Genomic DNA, 27,706 nt, shown 5'->3' on the forward strand with positions numbered 1-27,706 from the left:
AATAAAGGATCCTTCGTGAAAGGAGGACAGGTGTTGCATTAGCAACTTGACTGGCAAGAAACGCTTTTCTTGTAAATTGGCATTTTCTAGGAAAAAAAACAGAAGAGCCCATGTTCTTCCTTCTTGGCAGGCTCCGGAGCATCTTCCTGCAGGGGAGGAAAAGCATCTTTGCTATCCAAGTACAAATCTCCCACATTCTTAAGCTACAGTGCCTAAGACATGACAGCTGCAGGAAAAACTGGCTGGGAAGTACACCAGAATTACAAAGAGGACTGGAAGTGATCTGTGCAAATAGAGACAAAGGAAGGGATGCCTTTTTTTATACTACTTGGATTAGGTTTTTCTTTAACAAAAATCCCAGTGAAACTCACAGATGAGTAAAATACTCATTTTAAGAGAGAACCACCTAAAGAGACAGCATACGTGAATTTTTATACAGTATTTAAACTTGCACTCAAAACTGAAAATATTTCAAACACCCCTGGAATAAATCAGAAAACGTGAAGCCAGTGAATAAGGGGAGTCATGGGGATGAAAGAGGACTAAATCCATCTCAGCCGGCTTCTGGAAATAACAAAACCTCCGAGCAGAAGGAGAAAACAGACTGAGAATATTCAGAATTGTCATTTTCAGAACGTGATTTTACCACTCACCATTTGGACAGCAGATCTCCCCACGTCTCAAGGATTTTTTCTGCGCACTCTTTGGAAACATCGCCAGAACCACTTAAGAGCGGCTCATCGTTGTCTGCCAAGAGAACAGAAGAGACGCCATGAGCTCGGCAGCCATCGCTCTCCAGATCCACCGCTGCGCTCCTCCGCGTGCCGTGCGCAGGGAGAGCTGCTCCTCACCCCGGGCTGCAGCGCTTGTGCGCTCGGCTCGGAGAAGGCAGCAGTGGCCTCTTCCCACAGCGATGGGACAAGAGACGGGAAACGAGCAGCAAGACATGAAATTCTGGTTAAAAATCAGAAATGAAAAATTTAGCGCGTGGATGGTCAAACTGATGCAAGGGCCCAGAGGGGTTGTGGAAACTTGGTCATTGGAGACGGTCAGATTGCTAATGAATAACACCTTGCAAAGGAGTTCATTTTCAAACCAACCCTCCCTCAAAAAGGGCAATTAAAGCACAGAAGTGAACCAATTCACCCAAGGCCACAAAGAAGGCCAGCAGAAAAAGTAGAAACGCAGCAACTCAAGTTGTCTGCGTTGCAGCTCAGAGCTGTAAGGCCAGGTGTTTATAAACTCACAACTAGTCCTTGTTTTGGTTTAAGAGGATTTTTAAAAAGCAAGAAAAAGATCTTGAAAACACATTAAGTTCCAAGCTGGGCAGGTCCTGGTATAGTTTTATGTATTACAGATGTCTACACTCATCTCTTCACTAAAACATGCTGCTTGCTTCTATTTCCAAATAACATCAGCTTCTCATTTTTACTCTCGAATCCGTTCACAGCTGCTCAGGGAGGGGCAGAAGCTACATGATAATCCCAAATTTTTAGCAGCCTCTTTTCACATTGTTCCAAATATATCACACCAGAGACTTCACGAGGCCTGGGCTGAGAAAAGCACAAACTCCAAGTGTCAGACACGGGAGAGGCTGCGCCAGGAATGCAGGGGTACCGGTTATTGAACACCCACAGAACTAAAGCAAGAAAAACAAAACCATCAGCAGGCCACATTCTGATTGGAAAGGACCCGACACATTTCATAACTACGTTATCTACTGACTGCCCTTTCTTTTGAAGTACACAGAACATGCAACCCACTTCTTACCTTCCTCTTCATCATCCTCCGGAGGAGAAGGGATCATGGAGCCCTGTGACCCCGACTGGGGCAGACGAAGAGAGGGACTTGCTGTGGTTTTTCTTCTCTCCCTTTCCGATTCGCTTTCTAGGCACACAACTTCATATAAGGTGTCCGAGTTATTCTTTCTGTCCTTTTGCTTTATCTAGGAAACAAGAAGTCCCATTTTCCTGAGAAAAGCCATACGAACACCCAGATTACCTCCCGAGGCTCTGCCTTCTCTTCCTGGAGCAGGAGAGCTGAGAAACAGTTTTCAGCCCGTTCTACAGTGCGGACTGTTCGGTCCCTGCAGCAACTCGGTGCATCCTGCACGTGCTTCTGTCCCCAGTGCCCCGGACCAGCCGCGGGCATCCTGCACCCAGAGGGCACGAAGACCCGGGCCAGACGCAGCAGAAGCGGCACAGGGAGCTCAGCTTTTCCACCAGAAATGGACTGGACACAAACGCACAGATTTCTTTGAAGCTGTAAATGCATCTGTCCAACAAATGGTCTAAGATAGGAAGGTTCCTTAAGACGAAATAACTCTGCCTTGTTGTAAAGATTAGCAGAAAATTAAAAGCCAAATCTTAAAAATTGTGTCCAATTTATCTCTCTAACTTCCTGGGGATACCGATGGTGGCTAAAGAAGAGTTTTAATAAAAATTGTTCATATTTATTTTTCCACCATGGCAATTGTCTTTAGGGATGTTTTCGAGTCAAGGGTATCTGTGTATACACAGCTGCAGGAACACAAACTGTTGAGTCCCGAAGACTATTACGTGGCCCTGTTTTCTCCTTAATTTTCAATGCTTTGATACCTTCCTTTCCTTTAAAGGAACATTTTCCTTTGTCAAGTGGTTCTCAAATTTTAATACAGTATAAGGATTTAGAACATTTTTTTCATAAATGCATAAAAATAGAGAGTAGAAAAGGGAAGGTAAGAAAAGAGGGAAATGAGATTTATAATTATACTCTACACTAAGCTCCCAGTGCTCAGTTTGATCCTTTGGAGTATTGAAAATGAAGAGAAACGCATCAAACCTAAAAATGACTAAATCACTAAATGTAATCTGAGCAAGTAAAATCCTTCTGCTTTCACCATTTCCGAATAAAGAAACACTGCCAAAGTACGATAAGCCAGCTCTACAACAGCTGTATTTTTAATAGACTAATCATGAGTCCATAGAAACAGGTTTCCCTTCCAGGCTTATCAGGCAGTACATTCTATATTTGTTGCTTCCACTATGAATTTTGATAATCTTCCATTAGTAAACACTGCAAGTTGGATAACCTGACAGCGCCTGTGCAAAAAAGAGAATTAGCTGAGATAAGTCACAAAGCCTGTGAATTTGGTCAGACAAAAGACACAGAATTAGCAAAGTAAGATAAGCTTCCTTTCAACCACCAAACAGAACAGGCACCTTTTGGAGGCTGCCGAGTATTTATAGCCCAACAGCCTTAACTGTTCGAAATCTCAATGCTCCACCTCAAAAATATCCTCCATAAAAAGGTTGATCTCATCCATGAAGAGTTTTTCCACTTTAAATTTTGAAGGCAAGTTTCCAAAATGTTTATTCATATTTTACATAAAAAATAGCTCATACACTGAAATAATACTTGGTGAACCTCATCTTTGTTACTACCAAAATGCCATTAGTTGTGAGCACTTTAGGACAAGTGCAAAAAGAACTAAGAACCACCTCTTATTGCACTCATACCTCTCTAAAGAAGAGCCCTTGTCGAGGCAGCAGGAGCCAATCTTGTCCCTTTGGGCTGTGCCCAGAATTACTAAACCTTGGGAGAGCCCACACATCCACGGTGCGTTGGGCTTCTCTCTATTTCCATTGCTTTAAACACGACCCTCACTTCAGAACAATAATTCCTAAAGCAGCACGGCAGCTCCTTCAAGTACCTCATCTCTTTAGCAACACGGACCTTCGACTTTCCAGCTTTATTTTGAGATCAAGTTATTGTCTTCTCCCATTATTATAAATACCCTGGACGGGAAGCATCCTTTCCTTTTTAGCAGATTGGGTAAAACAGCAAGTTGGAAAAAACAGTAACAGTTTTTTTAAAAGTTCTGGGGATTTTTTGTGGTTGCTGCATTGCTTTCCCCCGGGGTCAGCTTGGGGTATGTGTGAAACATGTTCCCAAATACGCACAAGGGGGAAAATAGACTTTTCCAAAATATATTTATTTTTCCCCTCTAATTTGAGGTGGATGTTTGCTCATCTAAGAAAAAAAGTCGCATTACTTGTCACCAGGATTATATTAAAGCCTTTTTTCCTCTTAGTCTTTAATTTTACATACTTACGCTGCTACACCCTTAAGCGAGCAGCTCTCAGCACAACCCTAGTCTGCAGATAAATCCACCGTTCCGTTTATTGCTGTGGCTTGGCTGGAAGATCCATAAGCCACTATGTAACTTTGCAGCCTCATCAAAGCTGTCAGAATTTGCTCCGAAATGAGGACACGCAGCTTTTCCAGGCACTTGAGGCAGCCGGCGGTGACCGGCGTGGGGAAGGACAGCGTCCTGAAACTGAGGAGCGCCTGCTGTACCTCTGAGTTAGGGGCAGGATGTTGACATATTAACATTCTATTAATGAAGGTTTTACCCACCACAGGGAGAAACACCATAGTGAAATTCTGACCCGCCAACAGGCACTAATAGCTACAATTCATCTTTACCTCCAACGCATTTGTATTTATTCCGCATTACACCATAAACCTCTCAAGTCTCGAAACTATATAACTGACCATACCGCGGTTATTTTTGAACAACACATTATCTTTGAAAAACCTCGCCAAATCCCAAATTAACCGGAGATTATTTGTTTATTTTTAAAGCGTTACCTGTTTCAATTTCAGGAAAAAATTTTCAGTAGAGCTACGTTTGCTGAAGGGCCAGAACAATCGCTCATTAGGTGAACAAACTCTGACTTTAGTCTCCAGAATGAACCGAACAGGCTCCTGAACCTCAGTTATCACCAAATCCACAGCCGTAGTCATGAACAGCACTTTATCTAGAGAGAAAAAAACAATGCAATAGTATTGAAGGAAATATTTGAAACACAGTCGTCCATAACCTCTTTCCTCGTAACAGGAAAGAACAGAAACTTTTTTGCAGAATATAATTTTTTCACAGAATGAATCACAGAATCCCAGAATGTCAGGGATTGGAATGGACCTCGAAAGCTCATGCAGTGCAATCCCCCCATGGAGCAGGAACACCCAGATGAGGTTACACAGGAAGGTGTCCAGGCGCCTTCAGGCCCAGAAAATGACCTTGTTAAAGAGAATTAGAATTTTGCTTTTCCAAATCCTACTGAAATGTATACAAAAATCTTCCTTAAACATTATAAAGGATCGGCATACTTAACTCCCCAGTGCAGACCTCTTGCCATCTAACCTACTTACATTTTAGTTGGTTTTGTGTTTTCAGAAGTTACTCGGACAACACTTAAGTCCCACCACATTAATGGCAGCATTTAAGAGCATCTCAGCTGTGAGATTCAGAAAACTGACTCTACAGTACGATGCTCCAAGAGGCGGCAACTGGGCTCAGTGACCCGTGAGATCTCTTCTGGTGCTAAGTGATAAATTTTGTCCTTCAGGTAGGATGGCATTTAATCCAGCAGCAGACTGTACCCAGCAGCTGACTTTTATGACTTGGCCCAGTCAGTTCCCATTAACTTCCCCAACCTTTGGCACGCAACTGTGACAACAGATTGAAAAGATGATAATTCAGCTGACATCTTAAAAGAAGTGATGACAGATCTGTTTCAGCACTCGAGGGCAATGCAGTATCAGCTATTTTCAGGTTACAGCTGGGAGCGTTTTACTTCCATTCTCATAGGTACAGGAATCTGTCTCATTTTTTAATTAAAAACCTGGATTTAGATAAATCTGAACTGACCACAGAAACTAAGCAAAGACAAAAACTGCAATAGTCATTTAGTGCCATTCTCTATGAGATTCTTCAGAAGCTCTAATGATGCACAAAGCATCTGCATCCTGTCCCCACACCTCTACAGGCTCCCGCTGACAATACAGCCCATAGCGTGACGAAGGTCTTCCTGTGGGATTCATCTTAGAAAAGAGAACTGACCTGATGTCCACTATGTGAGTCATTTGCTCTGGCCAAGTTCATACCTTTGGGTGTTTCTTCATTTACAAATTGGAAGTGTGGAGATTTCTGATTCCAGCTCCCAGTGATCACATATGATTTCCCATCAGAACTTTTGCCCATGGACTCCTGTGAAACAAGTTTATGTATTTTTACATAAAGACATCTCTATATGATGAAGTCTCAGCCCTATAAAACAGCTACAGCACTGGCAAGAGAAGGGCAAGCATCTCCAGTCCACGTGACACGGTCCCGTAACAGATCATCTCTGAAGAACAGAGTTCCCACGCAACCCTTGGTCCCTTTGCCGATAACACAAAAAGCCCAAGTTATACTATACAAACCGCATGTTATTAAACTATTAAGAACCAAATCAATATTTTTATCTTTCTTATTCAGCGTGTCTGTTTTCCCACCAACCTTATTTTCTGGGCAATCCAAAGCCTGGTAAAAAGCAAAACTACTCATGTAGTATTGGACCTTCTTGGGTACTCACTACTGTAACAAGTGTGCACTACAAAAATCATACCAAGTTTGTTTCCACAACACACTTCTGAGGTCAGATGATCTCTATCATCTTTTTACAGATGGAAAAGTGAGTCAGAAAAATAAAGCACCCACTAACTGTCAGTGTTATATTTGAAGCCACTTAGGCCCCAGGTTTTTTACAGTGGTAAGTATGCTATAAAACTTCTCATGTTCAAAGCACAGCTCTTCAATATTCAGCACTTCCAAAAATAAGGTTGCCCGTTTCTCATTTCAGGCTCCCAACTCACTGCAAAATCGGGCAAATCCCTTGACCAAGCACCAGGTCACGTCCCAACTCCAGAGCACAGACAGAGATCCAGCCCAGGCGCCCAGAGCTTCCCCCCCAGCAGCACAAGCTACAGCATCAGTCCCTGCCAACAAGTGAGCATAAGAGTCTACATCTTTTCTGTCTAGCCTGAGATCATGCACAATTGCAATCAAAATTATTAGTGAATTCTGTTAAGAAAAGATCCTTACCAAATCTAAAAGGTGCATGTCACCACTCCGGACGTCTTTCCCACGGCTAAGGAGAAGTCCAAAACACCTGCAAAGCCAGGCAAAAAATTAAACTGCAAAAACCAGACTTACTCATAAGCAAACCGTTAACATTCCTTATCTAAATATTCATTGCTATACGTCACAAGCAGCCCATGAATCCAATAACAGTGTCAACAAACCTTGCCATCTGAAAGCAGCATCAAGCACGTCAAGCGAACCCATGTCATGCCTGCATTCTTCTTCCCTTTTTTTTTGAGACATATTTGCATAGAATTTACCCTTTCATACAGACAGAAATCACAAAATTCCAGATGTAGTGCATGGATCTGTCTTTTTACGGTTTCGTTTTGCAAAGACTTTTGGCCCACACAGGTATATTCCACTTCGCCCTCTGCTTTACCACAGTCCTGCATTTCATTTCAGACCACAAAGCCTGGGAGACGCTGTGTCTTGTCTCTGTAGCGTGAGCAGCACTCAACTCCATCACTAGTCAAAAACTGCCAGTTTATTTCTAAGCAGGGAAAGATCTGAAGTCCGAGCTCTTCCCTACACAGATGCTTCATATTCTAGAATTCCAGCCTGTGGCAGATTCAAAGTGCACGTACAGTAACATTCTCAGATGCAACAGAGATGAAAGGAAACCCAACTGGTGTAACTCAGGCATTGATTATAGCCTCAGCATTTAAGACAAACCGGCCACTGAAAATAAAAGCAATGTTTTTTAAAAAAGATTTTGAAATGGGTATTTCGAGCGGATGCGACCACTGATTCCACAACCAGATGTGCGCAAGATCCGACTGCACCTGCCGCTCAGGCCTGAACAAACCAACCCGAGCTTCTGCACAGTCCCACTCCGGGGAGAGGTGTGGAACTGAACCACACACGTGCCTATTCAGAGAACAAACACCCATCTGCTGCCTCAGAGAAAAGAGCATAAAACAGCAAATAGGTAAAGATCTTTTTATATTATGAAATTACCTCTCAATAGCAAGTTCTTTATTAGTTGTCTGTTGGACATAAATCACTATCTTCTTATCAATTCCTTGGCGGAGTTTAAAGCATTGCCTGTCCTTGTCTTTGGGAACCGCACTGTTATTGAAGAGGAAAGGAAAAAACTCGGTCATTTATCTGTGTTCCTCGCATGTATCAAAACCAGCATCAGGCACTTGGTGAAGCCAGGTAGACAGAAGCGCTCAAGACCTTTCTTCCACACACCACAAACAGCAACATGAAAGAAACGGCAACATAACCAGGTGACACTATTTTATCCTTAGGTGAAAACCAAGGACACTTAGTTTCCAAACTAAAAACTATGTTTCTGCACTGTGGGGCTTAGTGTTGTGAGAGTTTGGTGTCACCCAGGCCCGCAGCTGAATCATTTTTCAGTTTCAACACCTGAGCAGTCCTTTGGAGTACCCAGTAAATCCTGGATTATTAAATGGGATTTATTTACTCATTTAATAAATAAAACTTGAGCTGGATGTAAATCTGAGAACAGAAACAACTCTGAAGCTGCGGCCAGGAGCCAATGCGCTCAAAAAGGCAGAGTATTTGGCAGTCAGGCTGTAGGGAAATAAAGACACTTTGGCAATTCCAGAACGCTATACATGGTCACATAAAACATCTACGGGCTCGGTGCATAGGCTAAGCAGAAGAAAAAGTTTTTAGCATCAACTAAGAAAGGTCTTTTCAAAAACTCAAGTTTATCCTCAAGAGCTGACGTGAAAACAGCGTTAGCTGATACAACGTGAAAAGCTGCTCTGACACCCTCACCCTGCACCACCACCTGCAAACAGCACCTGCTTCAGGAAATAAAAGAGGAAAAACTGATTTAATTTTGAGAATTAGGTCAAATAACAGAACGAGCTAGAAGCAAGCTTTGTTCATAGAGCTTTTTTGGAAGCGCTGAAGAAACACTACTTGCCAGGTCAGAACAGGTGAGTATTTTAACGAAACAGATCATTCCGGGACCATCTCAGACTCAAACTCTCTCTTCACTCACTTTCCAACAGAACCAGACGCCGTACGCACAGAAATGAAGAAGCTGTACCTGAAATAACCTTTCCCATCATCTTCTTTGATTTCCAGAGACACAGAGAAGGTGAAGATATCGCTGTCCGGAGTCTGCGGGGTGGCGGTGGCGGAGAGCGGAGTCTGTTTGGCAGAGCGGCGGAAGGCAGTGGCGAAGCTGTACAGGATTCGGCTCACCTGCATTGACACGGCCCAAAGGTCAGACAGCTACAGACATACAGAACAGTTGAAACCTACCTGAATTTTCACTAAGTAAAGAGAAGCAACTGTAGGAAAAGAATTCAGTTTTAGCATCTAATTAACTGGTTTTCTGCACTTCTTAAAAGGATAAACAATGACATCACGTGCATTCTTATTTCACGTCTGAGGTTTCTACAATTATCTTAACTTGGTGTAGAAAAGAGCAATTAATTACATTATTTTTAAAGAGCCAAAAAATCCTCAGTTTAATTTCAGTAACAATGCTCACAGGTACATAACTACCATTTGACAGAAAGATTCAACTTACAGCCTCTTGGATTTCACATCGGAAGACATGAATCCTGAAGAGTTCTGCATTGTAGTGGCTTTCAGTGAAGGCAAAGCAATCGCTTTCAGGGGTTCCATCATGCCCTCGTACACAAAAAAGGATTTTATAGATTGGATAATTTGCTATTTCCGTGTTTGTCTGAGGATCTAAAAGCCTGTTTAAAGAGACAGAAAAAGAACACAAACCTTGCAGCTTTAGAATAATTCTTTCAGCCAAATATTAACTTGCAAGCTTTAACAATTTCAGTACATCACAAAGACTGTAACAGCTCCTGACTGCCACAAAGCTTGACCAGAATAATTATATTTAAATTGAACAGCATAAAAAAGTACAATGCAGCAGACATTACCACAAATAATTTCCGCACAGTTTTCAGGGCTGAGCCACCCAAACGCCGCAGGAACAGGCAGCAGCAGATGGCCTCACCGCTGTTCAGACTCATGTATCAGCCGTTTTCCAGCCCTACAAACTAAATACTTTCCAGGCTATTTCCAAAGTTTTCATTAATAACCACTCCCACTATGGCTTTTGGGACACTTGGATCATCATAATATTTCATACTGATCCTTGGGGCATAAAATGTCTTTGGTAAACGAATTCAAAGCATCACTTTTGTCAGACCTCTTTAAAACCCACTTTTCCACTAAATGAAATCCCAAGATGCCCATGTCTCCTCCCAGGCAAACTGGGCACCCGTTTCCTTTCTAAAAGGAAATAAGATTAAATGCATAAAGTCAGAGAGTACACCTGAGCAAGCTTCGTACCTCACCGTTCCCTCCGAGACATTAGGCACGGACAGAGTCACATCCAGAGAGATCTGGCACTGGCTCCGCAAGATGGACATCATCCGCAGAGCTTCCACCTCGCTGCGGGGAGCGTTCACCGAGGCGCAGCCTAAGTACGTGAGCTTGCTGAACACCACACTGTCCTCATCCGTCACAGGCGTAAAAGGGCTCAAATCCTCACAGCCTAGGGTGAGACACAAAGCTGAATGTGAGAAGAAATATCAAGCTAGTTCATTATATACCACCAGACATTCCCCATCTTTTTCTAACCTCCCTGGGATGGTTTCACTGGCAAACTCATTTCTGGTTTCTGCAGTCCTGCCACCGACACTGGGTTAATGGTTGAAGACGCTGAAGCTTCAAGGACAACAGGTTCTTCCCCATCTCCATCAGTTGTAACTTCTCCATGGTCCCGCTCACTTGACTGATCCTCCATGGGTGGGTCCATCAGCACGTCTTCAAGTTCCCTCTGCAGCTGCTGTTCGCTTCCATTCCCCACAATCTACGAGCCACAAAGAGTTGGGACACAAAAAAGACTGTTCAAGTGGAAAAAGATGCCCCTCAGGCACAGGGTCATTCATACGGCTTTTTCTGTCAACCAAAGCAGCAGTTAACAATTCAACCTAGTGACAACCGTAAACACAAACTGCACCGTGCAAACGCTCGTTGGGACGGGTATTAACATAAAATGCACATGAAAAATGTTCTATTCCATCAAGATTACAAGCCAGAAAAGTAATTATTCAAGAACCTCATAATCAAAATCTTAAGTATTTTAAAAGAAAGCCTTCAATCTCAGTCCAGACTATCCTCAAAAACTAATTCTAACAGACACAGCACATATACTTCTGGACTGGAATTGCTCTGCTGTTCTTATAGCCCTACCAGTCAAATGCAGCAAGCCAGCTGCCCAAGAGACGGGGCGTAAAATACAAACTAGGACTAACTCTGTGTCAGCCAAAGTCTCTTATGCAACCGTATAAATTCAGCACATGGTGGGAACAGTGCACCTTAAGGGCTAAACAAGCTCAGAACTTTGCAACCCACAGAACCGTGAGGCAGCGTGGCAGCGCAGCAGAACCACGGGCAAAAGGGAAGAATGGACAAGATACACCTAATGAAGCTTCACGAAGGTTTGCTTGAGGCAGAAGGAAGAAACCATTTAACCATGTCATTATTTTCTCCATTTCTCACAAAACTGAAAACTGATTTTCCTTAACCTTTGAATAGGATGTAGCCTCCTTCAAAACTTCCAGGACAACAACCTGGGGGATTTATTAGCACTGCAGTTTATTCCCTTCTCCTGTGGCAGGTGCTGCTGGGCTGTGCTGGGAGGGCTCGGTACAGCACGGACTTCAACAGCCGCTCCACAAGGAAGGACTTTGCAAATCCAGCTCAGTCCCACTGGCAGTGGGCAAAAGCAGACACAGAAACAACACTGGAAAGCAGAGAGCGCTAGCAAATTGTGTTTCTGGAAAACAATCACTGACAACCACTTTTTAAAGTGTCTGAACAACGTTATTCAGTATAGACAAAAAGCAAAACCACATTTATTAATTATGACCAAGTGATTGTATTTGGAAGATACATTTATCTGTCTGGACTCGAGAAACAACAAAAATAAAAATGGGCATTAATTCAGTTCACAGCACTATTACTTAAAACTATAGCATATCAACAGCTTTTAAATGGGAGCCTCAAGTTTGATGTAAGAACTTCACAGCTATGGCACTCAGCAAACACACGCCTAACCTTGCGCCATCACCCTCCGACTGCATTTGGCCCATGTAAGAGCCTCAAACTGCTTTTCTAAAGAAACGGAACACCAGAAAAAGACACCTGGTCAAATATGAACCTGAACTGATTTTCTGCTTTTCTCAGTGGGCACATCAAAACCAACAGGTTTTGACATACGCAAACAAATTAACTTCGTTATAAATACCAAAGTAATTGATTCTCCCTGAAAAAACTAATCTCATTTGTTCCTGTGAAACACATAACCTCAGTTCTCATGTTGTAGTTTTGATATTAATTTTCCATATGCTGCTTAAACACTTCCAGATACCACTGTGACAGTACTTTTAATAAATGTTTGGCAACCTTGACAACTCCGCTGACCCTGCACACACAGGGTTTGACAGTACAGTAAAGCTGGCTACTGAGCCACCAGTTACAAGCTGAAAATAAGAAAGGTACCAAGAACAAAGCTATATTCTAGAGTGGTATCTCTCTTCTCTTGAAGAACTACAGCAAAAGGCAATTTCTGTCCCTACAAACAGCTGAAAAGTCTTCCCATCTCCTCTGTCAACAGTTTTCACCCCTCTAAGCACATGAAGGAGGCCAACAGGAAGGTGCCGCTATGGGGAATTCACACTGCGCACGGACCGCTCTTCTGGGGTTTAGTATTTCCATGAATCACCTGATCGCAGCCAACAACCAAACAGCACAGGCTCCCGAACACCCGAATACTGAAAGGCTCAAGGTGAATCACTTTGTTCAAGGATTGTGCTCAGTCTTGGCACCAAATTCATAAAGCAGCTTATCTTTAAGACCTGCAAAGCCCTGTGACATTCAGTGACACATCAGGGAACAGCACAACTTTATTGTGTGGTTGTTGATGATCAGGAGGCAGCAGTGCTAATGTTCTTCCTTCCTCATCAAGAGAGACAGCAGATCTGTACCAGCATTTCATTTGGAAGTAAACGCACAAGGAAAATTTAAGAAGGACATGTCAGGAGTTGGCTGGAAATTTATTAAGCATATTCTTCTCTGAAACATTTGTGAGCTTTATGAAGATGACTTTATATATAAGTCTCTTCAATGTCTCTGATTGTACTAAAAAAGACACAGCATGTCACACAAGCGCTGCAGGACAGCCACAACAAGGCAACCGCCACACCAGCAATACAACAGCGCCTGTGTGGAGCGAGAAGCGCTGCTGACTACAGTACTTCATGTTCCCAAACTCTCTGTGGGAGTTACGGGATGGAACGGAGAACCCAGCTGATGGTGCCTGCCTGCTGGGGCCTCAAATGATGCGCCACAACTTCCAGACTAATCACAGCCTCGGCCACAGGAGCATTCTCAAGGTAAGCACCACTGGGGAGACTACGCTGAACTCTGAAGTATTTATAGCTGCTGGCATCTGCAGTATCTAGAAAGACAAGTGTGAGGTTACAGCCTTTCAGTGGGTTTTACAGAACACCAGGCTGATTGTTCAAGAAAACTGCAAGTTTTTTTAGGCTATCCTATGGCGTGAAGTGACAATCTTCTGCATTAGCAAGAAAATATAAGTGAATATTTTTGCCAGGTTAAGCAAAAGTAAGATCTTGAGACTCTTAAGTAACAGAATTAGCTTGAAGTCCTATGTTAAAGGAAACAGCCAGTATAACGGTATGTCCTGCCCAGGACTCAGAGCAGTGCAAGAACAACAAATAAAGCAGTTGGGAGGTAAAGTCAAGATGAGCAAAAGCATCAAGAAATGTCTCTGTAACAACTGCTGCTAAGGAAGAGAGGAACACTCAGGCCAACAGGCAGAACACGCGACTTCCCATCATCTTTAAAGACAGCATTTTGAAGACGTGGATGTGACTGCAGAGTGACAAGGGTCTCTTTTCAGAACAGCACGTTTAAAAGTGAGAAGACGTCAACGCCCTTCCAATTCACACAAGCCTACTGCATCAGCTTGTGTTCGCAGCTTCATGCCAAGTTGTTAGTTATAACTACACTTCTACATTTCTTAAAGAGAACATTTCGCATTGGGGAAAACTTTAATAGGTGTTTAAATTGACAGATAGGGTCAAATCAAGTGTATGTTAATATTGCTTTCTATCTGAAAGCTGTGACAAAATCACAGTTCCAAGTTCATGACAGTCAGTCTGTTTCATCCCAAGCATTTCATGAAGGATTCTGCAAAGTGGAGAAAAAACCCCACAGGTAGTGATGGAGACAGCTTATTCAAAACCTAATTATCACCCCTGACATCAGCAAAAGTAATGCAGAAATCCCCGGCAAAATCGATTCTTGAATAAGTTCTCCCTTCCATCAAGTTTTCCACAATAAAGAAGTCCCTCTTTAAGCTCTCTATGGTTAGTTTGAATTAGAAGAATAGGGAACAAACTCAGGTTATCGATTCTTACCTTCAGTCCTGTTTTTTCATCATCACTACCATTATTTGTAGATGGTGTTTCATCCCCTTGCCTGGAAACCAAGACAAAATCTTCACTGTTAAGAGTGGATACCGAGTCTGAAGAGACACTGATTTTTCCAACAGAAGCCTTGTCATCCATGACTTAAAAAGGAAGTTCGATTCATGAATGAGATTAAATATGTTATAAACTCCTGAAAAACAAAAATCATAGAAATACTTATATAAAACTTCATGCTAAAATGCTCAAACGTTTCTTCTCAGAAGCTTGCTGACTAGTTATAAAAGTCACACATCTAACAGCATAACCAAGTTACAACTCCTGTCGGTGCTCTGATTTTCTACGCAGCACACTACTCACACTGCTATGAGAGCACCGGTTGCCACAGCTCACAGAAGGGAAGTTAATCAATCTTTTTGCAGTATTTCATTATTATATCAGGCACCATTTTCTACACATAGCACAACGCAGGCCCTTGGAACACACACTACACCTGCTAACAAAGGACTCGTATTAAGGCCAGAACTATCAAGTCCATTTACTCTCTTCAGATAACCTGTCTGCCTTCACCTGTGTTCATGCAAAAATGACTTCTGTAGCTACCAGAGCTCACTGTACACTGCACTCCCATTCTTCTCCCCCAAAACAAGAGTTAGATCTAACTCTTGATATTTTGTAGTAAGGATGCTCTAAAACCTTGGGACATAGAGCATTTTATGATTCTACACTGAATCTTCTGTACTGTAAGGAACAATAAAATAAAAGACTTCCAGGAAGCAGGAAGAACAGGGTAAGCTGGATCAGCACTGAGAACCGGAACCAACAGAGGGTTTTAAAAAGCTGGAACTGGCACTGAGAGGCATTTGAAGAAAGGAACAAAAGGTGAAGTTCAGCCGCACACCTTGAACCCTACAGCAGATTCTCAGAATCTGTGGCTCAAAACAGACTGTGTGACAAAAATAGGCAAAAAACCCAAATACACCCTTATCACAACGCTCGGGTCTTTCCATACTCCCAAGCGGGACCAAACCCAAGTGCTGTTTGAGCCTCCAGCCCTGTCCCGACACGGGGAACCTGGCAGCCCCACGCACACTCATCGCATTCCTCGCCGAACCAAGAACAATGCACCCAAAATAGCAAAGCCTGCTTTTATTTCTATCAATGCCCTTCCCTCCGCAGCCTCCAATACGACCTGAAAATCTGCCAGGAGGACAACAAGTTTTTTTTCCTCTGGGTTATTTTTAACCTGATTACTTTCCCAACAAAGTCGCTTCATGGTCCTGAAACATGTTTCACTGGACGACTGGAGCAGCGCGTAAGAGCAGGAACAGATGTGGGTTGTTCACTGATAACAATGTACCTACGATTATCGTGTTTTGCTTTCAAAAGCATGTAAGGTATTTAGATATCATTTTCAAATACACTTTAAGATCCATTGGCATTCAATGAGAATTACCGGCTGAGAAACTGAGATACTTTGAAAAGTTTTACCCACTGTATGCATCTATCTGGTATTACCCACAGGTACCGTAAAGGCAGCGCAGAGCTCTCCTTTTTAAAGATGCTTTTGCTTAAAGAATTCATATTAGAAAATTTCTATAGAAGTTCCTTATTGCACTATCTACATAATACACATATCATCTTAAAATAACTATATCAAATATATATCGAAACACATCATAAATCCAGGCTTCAAACACTTCATCTTTTACTGTTTCATTCAAACAGCGCAAACTCATCTGCCACACTAAGACAGTATGAGCAGAAGAGCAGGCTTTGATCACCAGCAGCTGTAAAGATCGTCAAGTCAAGGATCCAATTTAGCCATTTATTTTGATACAGTGCGTCTGTCTTGAAGTGCTAATTTCACCTGTTCCCAAAGTCTGTCAGTCTGCCACCTTTCACCAATATTAACTCAAATCAAAGAAGTAGTATGCTGTGCTTTTGCGTACTCCTGGTTCTAGTAGCGTGGTGTAAACGGCCAGCGCACGGATCCTGGGGCACAGCCGGCTCAGCCGAACGCCGCCGCAGTTTCACAACACAGAATTGCAACAGCAGAAGGTCCCAATTAGCCCAACTTTGACAGCCCTACATTGAGCAAAAGTCTTACTGAAATTACACAAGAGAGCACAGGAAAGGGGACCACGTAGTAGACTACGGGAAGCAACTTTTATTAGTGATACACCAGCGAGCAAGGCTCAATTACCCAACCATGCTGGAATCAGCCACTGAGGTTGATTAGATTAATGCACAAATAGTCGAGGTGCAAAAGCAGAGTCTTCAAATACTAAAAACGCTAAAGTATTGTCTGAAGTTAATGAAAATTTCCACATCCCCATACTTTGTTTCACACGCCTTTAATTTCCTCGGTTCCTTGCCAACATTTTGTTCCATGCAGATGGATCATTGTACCCGAATCGGAAAACACACGGTGGCAGAACCAACACCAGAGAGCCCACGAGCTCACTGACACACGGGCCAGCCCAGAAGGGCACGCACACACCAAGGACCAGCGGAGCAACTAAGTGAGGCTGGTTTACGACTCCCCTGTAACCAAAACGCAACAACAACCAGGAGTGGCGGCTGATCTTCAGTATCACCTGCAGCCTGGGGAAGAACCAACACTGTCTGTTCTCACAGCTTGGAGCAGAAGGAGAAAAGACCCCGGCCAAGGGCAGACCTCGAGTTTTAATGTTTCTCACAAGAAGGTGTCTTTGCACACCTACAGGAGACGGAGTGACAAGGTAAAACATATACTAAGAGGCAAATGTTTATTAACATCTGTCTTTGCTCGCCTGCGTAATTAAATGGGTATCCCGGCCTCTCCTCACACAAAAGACCATTGGAAAAAGCTGCAAAATGAGAAAGGCAACACAGCTGGCTCTTGGGTCACTGCTCTCAGTTTTATTTAAAATTGTAATTCTCAATGCAACTCACCGTCACTCTGCTTGCTACTGTTACACTGCAATGCCAGTCCAAGAATCACACTATCTTTTTGTATCTTTAAAGCAATCGAACAACAGTAGCAACCTGCCTTCCTCTCCCTACTCAATATAGTGTGCAGAGGAACAGAAAGGCACCACTCACCATCCTAAGATTGCAAACAACTGGAAAACAAACCTATCACTGAAATTAGCAACATAGGTTGACAAAACGTTTCTGCTTCCCTATCCTCTCCCAAGTATTTGGCACCTGACCCACAACTTGCGATCAAAATTTTCCCTGTAACTACTGCTTAAAGCAAGCAGTATGTTATAAAAAGGAAACCAGAAACCCTTCCATCTTACACTACTATAAGAGAAGGAGGCTTGAATGCCACCTTGAGACACACACAACAGGTGAGGCAAGGCCCTCAGAACTACGGCTGGTCTCGCGCCGTTCGCAAGGGGTGCCAGTTCCCCCGTGTTTAGAACATCTGCAGCCACGCTAAAAGCCAGAGGGTGAGCAGAAACACCAATGTTTCAGCTGCAACCTTCTTGCACTGTTTAAAACAGCAGTTACCTTTAAGTCAACAGCAGACGTAGCACCCTTAGCACCGAATTTAGAGGGGAAAACAATTAAAAATATACTTAAGTTTTGGGTTTTCATGGCAGAAAAGAGAGTAAGCATGAGAACGGGAATGCAAACTAGAGAGGAAAGGAGATTTTCTCCCCACTCATATCTTTTTCAGCATCTGCGCTTCAGCTGCAGTTCCTATAGGAATTCCAGTTATCACCATTATCACCTTAGTGCGAGTGAAAAGTGGAACTTGTAGCAGAGTTCAGAAGCTTTACAATGTACTTTGCAAAGCTGGTTTATGTCAAATAAGCCAGCACTATTGAGTCTTTGACATCCACGATGTTTTTACCTTCACAATTGAAGCAGTGCACACTCGTTGTTTTACAAACACAGAGCGAATCCCGAAACAAAGCCTGGAAAAGGCTACAGCAGCGTGTCGTCATTACAGGTGGCCAGGCAGGTGTTTCAGTCTGAGCAGCATGGGAAACACAAGAGCAGAAGTGGCACCACGCTGGCAGACACGGGGGAAAGGAGCTGTGGTTTCGCTTTTTCTGAGCACATACACACCGCCTGTATTTTACTGCGGCTTTTGGAAAAACAACATACAAGAAAGACCAACCCCTAGCAACCTTTTTCTTCTCACATATCACACGGTTAGTCTGCAAAACCATATGTTTGATCTTTATCCACCTTCTCTGTGCAAAACACATTCTCAAAAGCACCGAGAAGTATTTTATGCTCAGAACGAAGCAAGAAAGCCAGTGGAATACTGCACGTGAAAATAAAGACCTGGGATGACTGAAGAGGGTAATTAATAAAAAATAGCAACTGCAATACTAACTTTTCAGTTTGTTTTAAAATGCACTGAGGGTCACAGATGTTCCCACCAAACTCAAGAACCAGACAGAAAAAATATCTCATTATTAGGAGATAACGCTGCCGTGAATTCCAGCCTCATCCTCTTCCCAAGAGCTGAGAAGCACAGATTTCAGGAAGCTGAGTGAATCATTAGCCATTGTATGCAAAACTAGGGATCAGGCAAAACACACGAGTTAAGCTAATGCAATCTTTGTTAACAATCCTTAACAGATTCACAGTTATTGCCAACATAATTGTGCTTACAATCTTAATTTGAACCATCTGCGTAGGAGACAAAACTCTAATTTTAGGCTCTTGTAATAAGCAAATTCTCCAACCCCAGAAATATGCAGCAGTTCCTGGGAAACCGTGGCTTATAAAAGAAATGCTGACACTGCCTTAGCTGGCCCATCGCAAGAATGTTGCTGGAATGAATTAACTACGAACGGGCGGCTCTGCGGCTGATGCTCCATCGGCACCAGGTGCACCCGCGTGCTGCCTGCGCAGGGAGCAGCACCCGGCGGGCCCGGCACAGCGACCCGGAGCCCAGCAAACCCTGGGGAGGACGCTCGGCCTGCTTCTGGAGCTCCCCCTCATTAGCACGCTAACAGACAGAGTTACGCCTACCAGACAAACACAGCACTTCAAAAATATGCCGTGAAAGAACTGAAAAAAGGAGAGTTACACTCAGCGCGCGCTACCAAAAGCTGTCTGCGCTAGGACCCGGAAAACGAAAGGAAACTCCTCTGCCAAGCTCCATTTGTTAATTTGTTTACTGTGTCCACAGAACTAAGCTTGCTCAGGTCCTTGACCTTTTAATGTTGAGTAGAGGCCTTTAAAAAGAATACAGTGTTTCTGTAATTTAATCAGCAAAGGGGAAGTCTATGCAACTATATATTTTCTAATAAAGTAGCCAAAAACCTCAGAAATCCCATCAAGTTGTGCTTTAACAAAACCTCTAAGTAGAATAAAACTGGGACTATAGATCAAGCTGTATCTGTGTATCAAAGCAGCTAAGCGGTATTTGATCTCCAACTTGTATTTAAGAAATAAACGTAATATTTTTTCCTCTCTCCAAACCCCTCCTGAGCATTTTTTCTTCTTTTCCTGGTCTCCCCCAAAACCCCTTGAACAGGCAAAACTAAACAGACAAAAACCACAAAATCTACCTCTACCGGTTCAATTTTCACTTAATTCTTGCTGATGCATGTTTTTAAACCAACTTCGCAGAGTCTGTTTGTTTCTACTTAATTTTCACCCCTGACACAATCTAGGAGATGTTTTAAGTAAAACGAACGTGCCAACAGGATGGAAAAAGGAAACAAGACAAACACGGAGGTTACGCTGCACAACAGGTACACATACAGGTGTCTGGACCCGATCAAGTGCCACATTTTAGGATTCACCTGGAAGCAACAGGCAACAACAGACACGGCCCGGCCAGGGAGAGAATCCCCGTCAGTCCCACAGGAGCCCAGCGCAGGACGGGACGGCCCCACCGCGGCTCCGGTTCGCGCTCGGGGAGTCCCGGGGACACCGGCGGGTTCGAGGCTGGAAGCACCGGAGAAGCGAGGGGGTCCCCCGGCCCCCAACCCCGAGCCGGGGCAGCTGCGAGGCCGGGCCCAGCCCGGCGCCCCCTCCTGTCTCGGGACCCAGCCCAGAGACCCGGCAGCGCCCGGCCCTGTGCGAGCCGGGGCGGCCCCGCTCCCGCCGCCTCCCGCACCTGCTACCGGGCGGCTCCGCGCCGAGGCCGCGGCCCCCGCCGGGTGGAAGGGACAGAGGGCGGGAGGGGACAGCACCGGGAGGGCGACACGGCCCAGGGAGCGGGGCAGGGCGACGCCGGGAGCGGGGCACAGGAGCGCCCCCAGCTCCCGCACGCCTGTGGCCGGTCAGGGGCGGGGAGCGACGGCGGAGCCCCAGTGCGGCGGCGGGGCAGCGCCCGCACGCAGCTCGCGGGCACCGCGGGAGCGGGCCGGGGCCGCCGGGCGGCGGCGGGAGAGGGGCGGCCCGAGGGCGGAGGGACGGGGCGGACGAGACCCCGCCGGCAGCGCGAGCCCCACCTACCCCGGCCGCCGCCGCCGCCTCCCGGTGCCGGGCCTGGGCCGCCGCTCCGCGCACCACGTGACCGCGCGGAGGGGGCGGGCGCCCCGCCAGGCGCTTCCGGGTGCGGGGCGGAGGGCGCGCGAGCGCTTCCGGCGGCCGAACAATGCGGTTCCGAGTCGCCGTCCTGGGCTGCGGCGGCGGCTGTAGGTCCCGGCGGGCTGGCGGGGCAAGGGCGGCGGCCCCGGAGCGGGGGCCGGAACGGGCCGCGGCTCCCGCGCTCCCCGCCGCCGCCGCCTGTGCCGCGGGCCGCGTTCGGCGGGCGGCTCGGCCCGGCCGGGGCCGCGGCGGGTCGCGGGGCCGCCCCGGGGGCGCGGCTGGCGGCCGGGCCCGGCCTGGCGCTGGGGCGGCGCGGCCCCAGGCCCGGGCGGCGGCTCACGGCGGCTCTCCTCCCCTCTCTAGGTCCGTAGCCGGAAGCCGCGGCGGGCGCTGCGGTGGGAGCGGCCGCGGGTGCCAGCGGGGGGACGCGGCCCGGCGCTACAGGTACCTGTCCCTTTCCTCCCCGCGGCCTCCCGGCTCGGGGAAAGAGCTTCGCGTTCGGGCAATGCTTGAAAAGCTGCACGGGCTCCCGGCTGAGCTGTCCCGGAGCAGCGGGAGGAGCGGGTTCAGGATTCGGCGGCGATCCGCGGCCCGTTAAAGCCGGGGAGGCACCTGCTGCCAGGCCGGCAGGGTCCCGACCAGCCCGGAGTTAGGCTCGGTCTGCCACCCCCGGGATGGAGGGCTTGGCGTTCATTTGATGTTTGTTTTTCTCTTGGAGAGCAGTAGTAGTGGGAACTGAACGTGTGTCGAGGCAAGTCACTTCTTTTCCATTTTCAGTTTCTCTTGGTATGACTCTTGTACTTGCCTGAGGAAGCGGCTGGAACAGTCGTGCACTGTCGACAGCGTAGTACAGCGTTACCTTGGCACGGGCACTGTCACCGCATTTATATTGTAGTGTCCCAATGGCGTGGAAAAATCAGGCTCACAAGTAGCCTTCCAAGAGAAAACATAGAGAAATAGTTCTGTAATGCCTGAAATTCTTTGAAGGTATTTCGCGATGATCTGTTGCTACCGTTTATATTTGCTAAAGGCTATTGCCTCATAAAATTAAACTTTTTGCCGTAGAAACGGGGATGGGTATGGGCCTGGCTGTTCTGCTCTCTGTAGGTTCAGCAGAACCCGTTGTGCTGCGGAATGATGGTGTGTTTCTGAACTTTCCGTGGTCCCTTGTTTCTGAAGGCGTCTGAAATCCTTTTCTTTTTCTTGCTGCTTTTTCTTAGGTGTGCCAAAATGTCAGAAAGATCAGATATTCTTCACTTCAAGTTTGACAATTATGGAGATTCAATGTTACAGAAAATGAACAAACTGAGGGAAGAAAACAAATTTTGTGATGTTGTGGTCCATATAGACGACATTGAAGTTTATGGGCATAAAATTGTCTTTGCTGCTGGCTCTCCCTTTTTAAGAGATCAGTTCTTACTAAATGACTCCAGAGATGTGAAAATCTCCATCCTGCAGAGTTCAGAAGTGGGGAGGCAGCTGCTTCTGTCCTGCTACAGCGGCGTTCTGGAGTTTCCTGAAATGGAACTGGTGAACTACCTGACGGCCGCAAGCTTTCTGCAGATGAGCCACATTGTCGAACGATGTACACAGGCCCTCTGGAAGTTTATAAAGCCGAAGCAGCCGTTGGAGAGCAAGGAGTGTGAACAGCAGAGTGACTCCTCTGAGCTGAAGGAACATCAAGGAGATGACGACTCTCTGCAGCAAGATTCACCCTGTATCCAGCCTTCAGAAGACAGCATGGACATGGAGGACAGCGATATTCAGATCATCAAGGTGGAGTCCATCGGGGAGGTAACAGAAGTCAGGAATAAGAAGGATCAAAACCAGTTTATTTCTCCTGAACAAACTGCGCTGCATTCCTCAGAGCCTCAACACTTTCTTATCAACTCCACTGTTGAAAACAGAGCAAGTGAAATAGAGCAAAACCACCTCCACAATTACGCCCTTTCCTATGCTGGCAGCGATAACATCATTCTGGCCTCTAAAGATATGTTTGGGCCTAACAACCGCGGTATAGACAAAGGTCTCCAGTGGCATCATCAGTGTCCAAAGTGCACAAGAGTATTTCGGCATCTGGAAAACTACGCTAATCACTTAAAGATGCATAAACTGTTTATGTGTCTGCTCTGTGGCAAGACGTTCACTCAGAAAGGCAATCTCCACCGGCACATGAGAGTGCACGCAGGCATCAAACCCTTCCAATGTAAGATCTGTGGGAAAACGTTCTCTCAGAAATGTTCCTTACAGGACCACCTCAACCTGCACAGCGGGGACAAACCCCATAAGTGTAACTACTGTGACATGGTCTTTGCGCATAAACCCGTTCTGAGGAAACATCTTAAACAGCTACATGGTAAAAACAGCTTTGACAATGCCAATGAAAGAAACGTTCAAGACATAACAGTGGACTTCGATTCATTCACATGTAGCGCTGCTGCAGACAGTAAGGTCTGTCAGCAAGCTGATGCAAGCCAGGTGCTGGATGCAGGGAAGCTGCCTCAGGCTGTGCTCAGTTTAAGAAATGATAGTACCTGCGTCAATTAAGCAATTAGAACCAGCCCTTTGAAGGGATCGTGACTGAGGGGAGCAAACAGTTGGTTTGGGCTCTTACCTAAACTAGTGGTATGCCCTGAAAGGCTACGGATGGATGGCAGGTTGGATTGCAAAACCTGGCAGGTCTTCAGCCGTCATTCTTAGTCTTACTTGATATTTTGTGTGAACAGCAATCTTCCTTCAGGTTTCTGTCTGTGTCTCTACTGTGGATTACGGGGTTAATTGTTTCATTTCTCTCTGATTAGGAGACTCAAGACTAACACGTTTTGAAAGGCTCTTGCTCTGCGCTGCAAGTGAAACCATCTGCTGTACAGTTAGAGGCCTCTGCCTGGGCAGATGGAGGAAAGAGCAAAGCGGACAAGTCTGTGAAATAACCCTTTTTTTGTTTTAAGCACTGGATAACTGAAAGCACTCCATGCAGTTAAATTTAAACTTACCTCTTAAAATTATTTTTCTCCGATCTTACCCGTAGACACCTACAGTTGAAATGAAGTATTTTTTTTTGTCGCCTTTTTGCCCTTTCTAAACTATTTCAAGAAACTTCTGCTGCCAGTCAATGCTATCTTAAAAGCTCTCAGGGTTTTTAACCTCAACATGCGTTATAAAAAGATAAAACCCTAAATGATTTGGCAGGGTTAGCTGGTCATTGCATAGAACTGTTCAAAATGAGAATAAATTTCAGTTCTGGAAGGTGAGAGGCCGGTGCCTGGAGTGCAAGTATGACCTGTTTCTTATGCTGTCATACGTAGGATTTTTAAAGGGCACGTACCAGTGTGTGTAGTGAGACAAGCTAAACACTTCAAAACTAAAAATTATCATCCATCTCCCGTAAATTTTGCATCACATAAGCCACAACAGTTGTTGGTTTGTGAGCAAAGCTGGAGTGGAGAAATACTGCTTTCTGACACTGTGAAAAGAATCTGATTTAAAAGCTGCAATATAAAACAACTCCACGCTTTTCCTTCCCCCCCCACCCTTAGTTCTCCTGTATCTCTCCTTGATCACTAATAAGGGCCACATGTCAGTTAACTTGACAAAAAGAAACAAATACCCACCATCAGAACATTAACAACATAAAGTTTTTTGAATTCTTAGACATTCAAAGAACACTTTTTTTAAGTGACGTGCATAGTTCATGACCTTTAGTGTTTTACAGAGCCCAGGATGAGGTATAGGTAGCACAATTTCCGTAGGTTAATGTATCAGCTATAGACTGTACTCAGCAATACCTCTTGTATACCGCCTTAAACATCAAATGTAGCGGGAATGGCTTGTTAATTGGGATTCTGTGATTATTGCTTCTCAAAAGTGCCGTGGAATTATCCGCATCCCAGTCGGGCTGAAAGAAACTAATTTCTCTGAGGAACACCATTCCCAGTAGAACAGCACTCGTATTACGTTGAAGTGTAGCATAAACTAATAATCAAATGGCTGATCCTATGTAGAGAACTGCTGTTCGTATTTGGAGTAAGTATTTCTTCCAGTGCAGCTCTTTTCCACAAGGTTTGCCATGAGGCTGAGATTATGCTTCCTACTGACAAGTAGTCCTGTTTGTGTGTTTGAATGAGGGGCAGGGGTGAAAGGCTGCTATTGTATGGTTAAAAATGCTAAACAGGTATGACCAAAGGTGTGTTAGAGCAAAAAATGGTTTGTATGTCATTATCAAAAGTTGGTCTTGATCTTCAGATACGTGTGTGTAGAAGCCAGGATTTCCATATGCAGACATTACACTGATGGACGTTAAAAAGCGTTAATGTTGCAGAACGTTTTCAGAAATCCACGTAGGTTCAAGTAGAAAAGCAAAGTGATTCTGTGAATCAGTTCTTGCAATTGAGTTCTTAAACTACTGTACTTGACTGTTACATGAACTATTACATGGACAGCTATGAAGCAATGGAAATGAAGTCAGGGCATTACATTTTTCAAGTTGTAGCAAACATATTTAGGCCTAAAATCTAAGCAAACGTATTTAGGCCTAAAATCTAACTATTTGAAACTTATTAAAATTATTGTTCAGGTTCCTGGGACAGACAATAGGTTTGTATGGGAAGAAAAACTGTTTTTCCTCTTAAAGCAACCTGCTTTTAGAATTGTTCTGAGCTAAACCAGACTGTGATGGTTGCATCTGACACTTGTGTTTTGTCTTCAGGCAGAATCTTCTGTATTATTCAAACATTTTGATAATATATTATTCACTATATGGAAATAAGTTATAGCACTAACATAAAAATGAAGATAGACATGGAGAATAAGAGCTTGCAAAGCCAGGTCAACATGCTGTAAGAGACTAGTGAACAGGCTAACCAGATATGCATATGGACATGATAAAGGAAATGGTCTTCTGCCAGAAAAAGGAATAAAACTGTACAAATGGTAGAAAAAGCGGCAGCAAAATGGACAGTGTTGAGAGCTTTTTCTATCTGGAAAGTTTTTTGTGTGGAATTATGAAGTTGTAATGTTACTGCAAGGAGAATACAGCTTGATGAAGTAGCCATGGGTGACCTGAAGCTGGTATGAAGAGACAAAGGTTTACCTAACAAATTGTTTGGTCAAGATGTAGAGGTGTTCAGTCCACCCTCTGCTGTGGTGGTGTCGACGTCTGAGAAGGCCGAGACTGCTGGCTGTTCAGTTCAAAGGCTGCTTGTGGTCATTCGGTGAGACCACAGCAGAAGTAAATAGGAAAATGCAGAAAGGTACAAGACTGCTTCTCCAATGAAAATGGACGCATCCGCGGGATGAAAAGTGACTTCTTGCCGATGTCTGTGCTTTGGGCCTGGAGAAAGGGTGCAGACCAAGAGATGCGCTCAGGAGGTGGCTGCGTGGCTCCAGAACACTGGAGGTCTAGGAGGGCAATGTACAGATGGCAAGGTGCAAAGTGCACTGGTGGTAGAGTTCATCTGACATTTGCCCCTATATGGAACAGACAAGTGAAGAGCATAGATGAGGCATTAGAAAAGAAAAACCTGGCTAATGCTGCTTCTCGGAATTACAGGTTAAAATGGAGTGAGAATTATTATAAATGGAATATACAGAGGCAGCTCGATTATTGAATAAGATGAACTTAATTGTCCATGTATGTACAATGTTTTCATTTCAATGTTCCGATTAGTGAAAGACTAGACCCATTGGTTGTTGCTACTGATGCCGCGTATTCAGACGAGGACTACAGCAGTTGTCATAATCTGTGTGTTCATGCGTAGAATACTATTTGCTGGTAAGTGGATAGTCTCACAGTGTGCTGTACAACTTCCTGCATATCCTAAAAACAACTGAAGTCTATTACAAAAATATTTTAATAACTCCTTGAATATATTAGGATTTTTTTTATGTTGGCATTTTATTTATTTTTTATATATATAGAAGCAAATGTTAGAGCTCTTAGGTTTCCCAGAGCTTGAGGCTCACTACTCGTCTGAGTGGTGGTAGATTGTGCAGCACGTGGATGGCGCAGCTGCACAGTCTCCTGTGTAGATCAGGGATGAGGCTTTCTTTAATTTATTTTTCTTTTAGAAGACATATTTTGCAGGTTAGTAACTGATAAAATTGAAGTGTCAGTCTTGTTCTCCACTAGCTTTTTGGCAAAACTTAGATAGCTGCGACTGAACTTTTGTGGAAACAATTTCAAAATTGTGTGGGGCTGATTTTGGTTCTGGAGTCATTGGGAGGAGTAAAAGCGAGGAGGGAGAATCAAAATGTGGTACATACTGAAACTGTTGAATTCTGAAGTCATGGTAAATGTTGATTTTTCATAAAGGGGGGGGAAATAGTCGGCCCTCCTGACTTGATAAGGGTTGAGAAGGCAGAATGGACGTTTTTCCTTGGAGATTGTATAACCGACGGACTGAGCATTAGCTACCTCTTCAGTGACTGGGCAAAACTCTGATCCTACGTGTTGTAACCAAAGCAGGCGGGTCGGTGGCTGGCGGAGCAGCTTCCCCCGGGGCCGGGGCCGAGCCAGCTGCCCGGCCCGGCGCTGCGCCGTCCCCTCAGCCTGTTCTCGCTGGCGGGGCGAGGAGCAGCCCCGGGGCAGCTCCTCTCCGAGATGCCTTACGGGGCCGGCGGCTCGGGGCGTCCCGGGCCGATACGTTGCTACCTCTACCGGACGTTTGGCGAGGCGCGCCCCGGTGTCGGTGCGGCGGTCCCGGCGGCAGCCGCTGTAGCAGTGCCAAGTCTTACAATAAACGTGCTGCTAACTCTGTGTCCCGCCGCCTCTCATTGCCCGCCGCGGGAA

At 45.0% G+C, this 27,706-nt stretch overlaps 2 protein-coding genes across 4 annotated transcripts in view; one reads left to right on the top strand and one right to left on the bottom strand.

The window, feature by feature from the left end:
- RABGAP1 (RAB GTPase activating protein 1) overlaps positions 1-21,018 on the bottom strand; it is a 57,749-nt gene extending 36,731 nt beyond the window's left edge. The window contains exons 1-12 of one of the 2 annotated variants that reach the window (XM_065035453.1): positions 20,845-21,018; positions 14,416-14,617; positions 10,547-10,778; positions 10,256-10,460; positions 9,471-9,645; positions 8,982-9,139; positions 7,910-8,020; positions 6,911-6,977; positions 5,932-6,034; positions 4,633-4,802; positions 1,771-1,945; positions 654-747 (exon numbers count right to left, since the gene is read on the bottom strand). In XM_065035453.1, coding sequence (XP_064891525.1) covers positions 654-747; positions 1,771-1,945; positions 4,633-4,802; positions 5,932-6,034; positions 6,911-6,977; positions 7,910-8,020; positions 8,982-9,139; positions 9,471-9,645; positions 10,256-10,460; positions 10,547-10,778; positions 14,416-14,565 — 1,640 coding nt within the window. In that variant the 5' untranslated portion in view covers positions 14,566-14,617; positions 20,845-21,018. Of the gene's footprint in view, positions 1-653; positions 748-1,770; positions 1,946-4,632; positions 4,803-5,931; positions 6,035-6,910; positions 6,978-7,909; positions 8,021-8,981; positions 9,140-9,470; positions 9,646-10,255; positions 10,461-10,546; positions 10,779-14,415; positions 14,618-20,186; positions 20,418-20,844 lie in introns of those variants that run through there. The other variant, XM_005512991.3, reaches the window with a different exon arrangement.
- On the top strand, positions 20,925-27,675 carry ZBTB26 (zinc finger and BTB domain containing 26). Of its 2 annotated transcripts, XM_065035454.1 has the most exons (3): positions 20,925-21,026; positions 21,283-21,363; positions 22,140-27,675. In XM_065035454.1, the coding sequence occupies exon 3, from the start codon at positions 22,150-22,152 to the stop codon at positions 23,464-23,466; it is 1,317 nt and encodes a 438-aa protein (XP_064891526.1). In that variant the 5' UTR covers positions 20,925-21,026; positions 21,283-21,363; positions 22,140-22,149; the 3' UTR covers positions 23,467-27,675. The 2 variants fall into 2 exon arrangements, with proteins under 2 accessions (XP_064891526.1, XP_064891527.1); XM_065035455.1 differs by having other exon boundaries at positions 20,967-21,363.
- Positions 27,676-27,706: the final 31 nt, after the last annotated feature.

Source organism: Columba livia, chromosome 19 (assembly GCF_036013475.1).
Source record: "Columba livia isolate bColLiv1 breed racing homer chromosome 19, bColLiv1.pat.W.v2, whole genome shotgun sequence".
NCBI classification, from domain to species: Eukaryota; Metazoa; Chordata; class Aves; order Columbiformes; family Columbidae; genus Columba; species Columba livia.

What these genes read in the sequence shown, in the direction of transcription:
- ZBTB26 (XM_065035455.1), top strand. Translation starts at nt 20,987, where the DNA reads ATGCGGTTCCGAGTCGCCGTCCTGGGCTGCGGCGGCGGCTGTAGGTCC. An exon ending in GACGCGGCCCGGCGCTACAG is followed by an intron (nt 21,364 to 22,139) that starts GTACCTGTCCCT and finishes GCTTTTTCTTAG; the next exon opens with GTGTGCCAAAATGTCAGAAA.